This window comes from Mycetomoellerius zeteki, unplaced genomic scaffold (assembly GCF_001594055.1).
Source record: "Mycetomoellerius zeteki isolate Tzet28-1 unplaced genomic scaffold, Tzet1.0 scaffold430, whole genome shotgun sequence".
Lineage (NCBI taxonomy): Eukaryota > Metazoa > Arthropoda > Insecta > Hymenoptera > Formicidae > Mycetomoellerius > Mycetomoellerius zeteki.
Genome location: NW_017257425.1, coordinates 151,180 through 156,940, shown reverse-complemented (window position 1 = coordinate 156,940; position 5,761 = coordinate 151,180). Strand labels below are relative to the sequence as shown.

The 5,761-nt window shown below is 36.9% G+C and overlaps 1 protein-coding gene across 1 annotated transcript in view; it reads left to right on the top strand.

The window, feature by feature from the left end:
* The window catches only part of Hsp90 (heat shock protein 90), a 5,337-nt gene extending 2,248 nt beyond the window's left edge, over positions 1-3,089 (top strand). Inside the window, exon 3 of the mRNA XM_018454267.1 lies at positions 910-3,089. Coding sequence (XP_018309769.1) covers positions 910-2,815 — 1,906 coding nt within the window. The 3' untranslated portion in view covers positions 2,816-3,089. The remainder of the gene's footprint in view (positions 1-909) is intronic.
* The last annotated feature ends 2,672 nt before the right edge of the window (positions 3,090-5,761 follow it).

The following is a 5,761-nucleotide window of genomic DNA, read 5'->3' as shown; positions in this document are numbered from 1 at the left end:
TTAAGGAGATTCTCGCGTTTGATAAAAAATAAGACAAGTCTATAATATACATGTAATGCAAAAGTTAATAATATCAATATCTAGAAAAAATTTTATTGACTTTTACCGTACCATTTTAAAGATATTTAATTCTAAATTTATAGAATTTTACATTACAAGTTGAAGATATAATCTTATTCTGTAATTATTCTCTTTTAAATTGGGACACTTGCGTGTAAGACAGCAATTTAAAAATCATTATAATCATAAAATAAACACTTAAGTTTGTTCTCGTAAAGTTTCATTTAAACTGACCGTACAGTTTACAAGAAATTTATATTTTTCAATGAAAAAAGCTAGAATATATGTCAAATGGACGATGCGTATACATCAAATGAGCATCTTACAACTTTTATTTTGTCATTTTGAAAATATTTAGTAACATATAAAATTAACAATAATGTATAATGGCATAAGATATTGTTAGTAACCTTTTTATTCCATTATTTTAATTATTTTACATATTATTGTAGATAAAAACTGTCTATTGACTAGGAAATAACGCGAAAACCTTCTTAATATAAATAAATAAAGTTTTGTGTAACTGTCCAGACATAGGTACTGTCCGATCCCAGTGACTGGACATGTACCTATGTCCAGACATAACCTATATTCATTTACATAACACTTTTATTTATTTAAGTTAATATTAGTCTCAAATACGCTTTTTAAAACGTAATATTATAATTTAATTGTAATCTTTAAATGCAATTAAATTATAATACTGTAATAAAAAAAGCATTTGAAATTAATAATAAATTTTGTGTCATCTGGACATAAGTACATGTCCATACACTGGGATGTTTACCTTACATGCGATATACTAATAATATATAACAGCTTTTAAATTGAATTTTCTTTATTTTACAGTGGTATTGGCATGACCAAAGCCGATCTTGTAAATAACCTGGGTACCATTGCCAAATCCGGTACAAAGGCATTCATGGAAGCTCTACAGGCAGGTGCTGATATCTCCATGATTGGACAGTTCGGTGTAGGTTTCTACTCGGCGTACCTCGTGGCCGATAAAGTCATCGTGATCTCCAAACACAACGACGACGAGCAATATCTGTGGGAATCTTCCGCTGGTGGTTCCTTCACGGTTCGTCCCGACAATGGTGAACCGATCGGACGAGGTACCAAGATCATCCTTCACATTAAGGAAGATCAGACTGAATATCTGGAAGAGTCAAAGATCAAAGAAATCGTCAAGAAGCACTCGCAGTTCATCGGCTATCCCATCAAGCTCGTCGTCGAGAAGGAGCGTGACAAGGAACTGAGCGAGGACGAGGAGGAAGAGGAAGAGAAAAAGGAAGAAGAAAAGTCAGAGGATGACAAACCTAAGATCGAGGATGTCGGCGAAGACGAGGAGGAGGATAAGCCCAAGGAAGAGAAGAAAAAGAAGAAGAAGACCATCAAGGAAAAATACACTGAAGATGAGGAGTTGAACAAGACGAAACCTATTTGGACAAGAAATCCGGATGACATCACGCAGGAAGAGTATGGCGAGTTCTACAAGAGCTTGACTAACGATTGGGAAGACCACTTGGCTGTGAAACACTTCTCCGTGGAAGGACAGTTGGAATTCAGAGCACTGCTGTTCATCCCGCGTCGTGCACCCTTCGACCTGTTCGAGAATAAGAAGAGAAAGAACAATATTAAATTGTACGTACGTCGCGTCTTCATCATGGACAACTGCGAAGACCTGATTCCGGAATATTTGAACTTCATCAAGGGCGTCGTAGACAGCGAGGATCTGCCTCTTAACATTTCTCGTGAGATGCTGCAACAGAATAAGATTCTGAAGGTCATTAGGAAGAATCTTGTCAAGAAGTGCTTGGAGCTCTTCGAGGAATTGTCGGAAGACAAGGAGAACTACAAGAAGTGCTACGAGCAATTCAGCAAGAATCTGAAATTGGGTATCCACGAGGATAGCCAGAACAGGAAGAAGCTCTCAGAGTTGCTCCGCTATCATACTTCCGCATCCGGCGATGAAATGTGTTCACTCAAAGATTACGTTGGTAGAATGAAGGAGAGCCAGAAGCACGTCTACTACATCACTGGCGAGAGCAGAGAGCAGGTAGCCAACAGCTCGTTCGTAGAACGTGTGAAGAAGCGTGGCTTCGAGGTCGTGTACATGACTGAGCCTATTGACGAGTACGTCGTCCAGCAACTGAAAGAATTCGATGGAAAGCAGCTGGTATCCGTTACGAAGGAGGGCTTGGAACTTCCGGAGGACGAGGACGAGAAGAAGAAGCGCGAGGAGGACAAGGCCAAGTTCGAGAGCCTCTGCAAAGTTATGAAGGATATCTTAGATAAGAAAGTGGAGAAAGTTGTAGTATCCAACAGATTGGTTGATTCTCCCTGCTGTATTGTCACATCTCAATATGGCTGGACAGCGAACATGGAGAGAATCATGAAGGCGCAAGCACTCCGTGACACATCCACCATGGGATACATGGCCGCGAAGAAGCACCTCGAGATCAATCCTGATCATCCTATCATGGAGAACTTGAGGCAAAAGGCTGAGGCGGATAAACACGATAAATCGGTGAAAGATCTAGTCATGCTGCTGTTCGAGACCGCACTTTTATCATCCGGTTTCGCACTCGAAGACCCGCAGGTGCACGCTTCCAGAATATATAGGATGATCAAGCTAGGTCTGGGCTTTGACGACGAGGACACGTCGAACGCAGAGGACGAGAAGATGGACATGGAAGTGCCCACGTTGGAGGGTGACTCAGAGGAAGCATCGAGAATGGAAGAAGTGGATTAAACTGCGAATTAAATTTACAATAAGACTTGTCGAATATAATAAATCTCGAATCCAAAGACTTTCCTAGATCCGTGAAAAGCGAGAGACTGTTTTCTTTTTTTATTTCAATGTTCGAGCGGCTCTTGTAAGTTTTCTCGTTTCAGTGTCGACAGAATTAGGTGTTCATTCACTGTGCTGATCGCTGTATCGATTTTACAGAAATCTTTATCTAGCATACGCGTCTCGCACACAATTCTATCGACAAGCTAGCTTACCGTTTGATTTCATCGAAATATTCATTCTTTTACATTTTATGTGCCGCGCTTCGTCATTCATCTCGCATTAACATTTTTTTTATACTTTGCGTGTTTTCACTTACATCATTCCATCGGATACCTTAAATTACTTGTAGAATAAAGGTATAAACATTATATGAAATAAAATAAAAGAAATCGTATTTAATCGATCTCAAAGTATTTTCACCCATATATTTCAAAATTCTATTAATCCTTGATCTCAAGAAATTATAATTTTCTATTCTCTGTAATAATCTCGGAAAGAATACTTCAAATATTTGATAAAAATTATTAAATAATTTGTAATCACTTTAATTCATTTTTGTAAAGTTATTCATCAAAGCTTTTCAAATTAATACAATTTTAAAAAATATATAAGATATATTAATCATTGCTGGTCTTCAATGTTATTTAAATTTGCATGAATTATTCCCGAAGGAAACATTAAATTTCGATACATAAATTCAGTGACGAATTTAGAATTTATTTTCTCAGCGAAAATATTAATCTTGTCGATTTAAACGATTACTATTATCCTATAACTAAATTATTACTTTCGTTAATTGAACTTAAGATAGAAATTAATAATATAGAAAGAACATTTTAAATAATTGATAAAAACAATTATAAACTATATCTTTAGTTCATCTTTTTAAAACTAAGTTATTTTCGTTAATTAAACTAATACAAATTAATGATATGATATTATGTAGAACACTTTAAATAACATTTGATAAAGTTAAGTAATTAAATTATATTTTCAATTCATTTTTTTAAACTTTATATTTTTTATATTAATGGAATATTAAAAAATCACAAGTATCCGAATATTAATCATTTATTAATATTATTTAAACTCATGTATATGAAATATTTCTGAACATAACATTAAATTTTAATAAATTTATGACGATAAATTGGAATCGATCATATTTTCTCAATGAAAACATCACACCGATTCAAAGCTATTCACATTAGGTGCATCCAGAAGCACGACCGCTCATTGAGCGCTCAGTGAGTTCTTGTACCTGTTTGGTCTATATTTTTAGCTCTAATGGAATATGCCAATCAGATGCATTGTCAGCGTGTGATAAAATGAAACGGAGACGCTCTTGGGCGAGCGAGAATCGTACAGCGAGAGGGAGCTGCTCCTACTGCGCCCAAAGGTAGCCATGGTGTAAGAAAATTTCTTACATCATGAGGTAGCCGAAACGCCGAGCGCACACGTACATACGTCGCTCGGCTTTTGTGTGCGTGGCATTGCGCGGCTCAGGGGGTCGATTGTGTAACTCGAAATGAGGTGAAAATTACAAAAGTGAGCAAATTCACTAGAATATTCATCATTTAATTGGTCAGTAACTAGTGAATTTGCTCGCTTTTGTAATTTTCACCTCATTTCAAGATACACAATCGACTCCCAGATCTGGGGACTTATTACGGTTCCTTGTGACGAAGTAAAAATTACAAAAGTGATTGAATTTACTAGAATGTTTATAATTTCATTGGTTAACATCTAGTGAATTTGATCATTTTTGTAATTTTCACTTCGTCACAAAAACCGTAATAAACTCCCTGGGGGTCAATTATGTATTTCGAAATGAGGTGAAAATTACAAAAGTGAGCAAATTCACTAGAATATTCATAATTTAATTGGTCAATAACTAGTGAATTTGCTCATTTTTGTGATTCTCACTTCATTTCAAGATACACAATCGACTCCTAGAGACACTATAATAAGAGACTATAAGTTCTAGTTGGATAGAAAATGGCGTTCACAGGATGATAAGTCATAGGACGCGTTCGCAACTAGGATGAAAAAGCAGAAAAAGTAGGAAAGCAAAAGCTAATCAGAATTCGTATCAGTTAGCACTTATGGCTCCGGCGTTAGCCAATAAGCTTACAACTCCTAACATATTCATTGGTCACCGCGTCACATTTTGCCGCGCGGCAAGCGTTTCCGCGTCCAGTGTGCAGGAGCCATTATTATAGTGTCTCTAGGTTGTAGTACTGAATGCACCCATTGTAGACGACGCATAAGAAATTGACCAATCACAGTCGATTGTAAAAAGAATAATCGACTGTGATTGATCAATTTCTTACTCTTACTTCTTAAATCAAGCTTACTACGTGTATTATAGACGGGCCCTAAAGAAAACATAGATTAAGTCGATTCTTATTTCAAGACTGTCTTAAGTAATGACTTAAGACACTAATGCGGTCCTCTGATTGATTCGTGACATCTTAAGACTGTACTTAAGACGGTCTTGAATATAAGATCTGACTATGAATACCGGCCTAAAGTACCGCAAACTCGCATCCATTTTGTCGCAAAACGCGGCCATTTCGAATTTATGCATTTGTATTACGTGCTTTAGGGCCACTGTCACCAAGCTCAGTTAACTTAATTGGCCAGTTGACCAATTGGCCACAAATACGATTGGTCAATTCCGATGGACTAACTGGCCAATTAAGTTAACTGAGCTTGGTGACAGTGGCCCTAAAGCACGTAATACAAATGCATAAATTCGAAATGGCCGCGTTTTGCGACAAAATGGATGCGAGTTTGCGGTACTTTAGGCCGGTATTCATAGTCAGATCTTATATTCAAGACCGTCTTAAGTACAGTCTTAGGGCGGTATTCATAGTCGATTCTTATATTCAAGACTGGCTG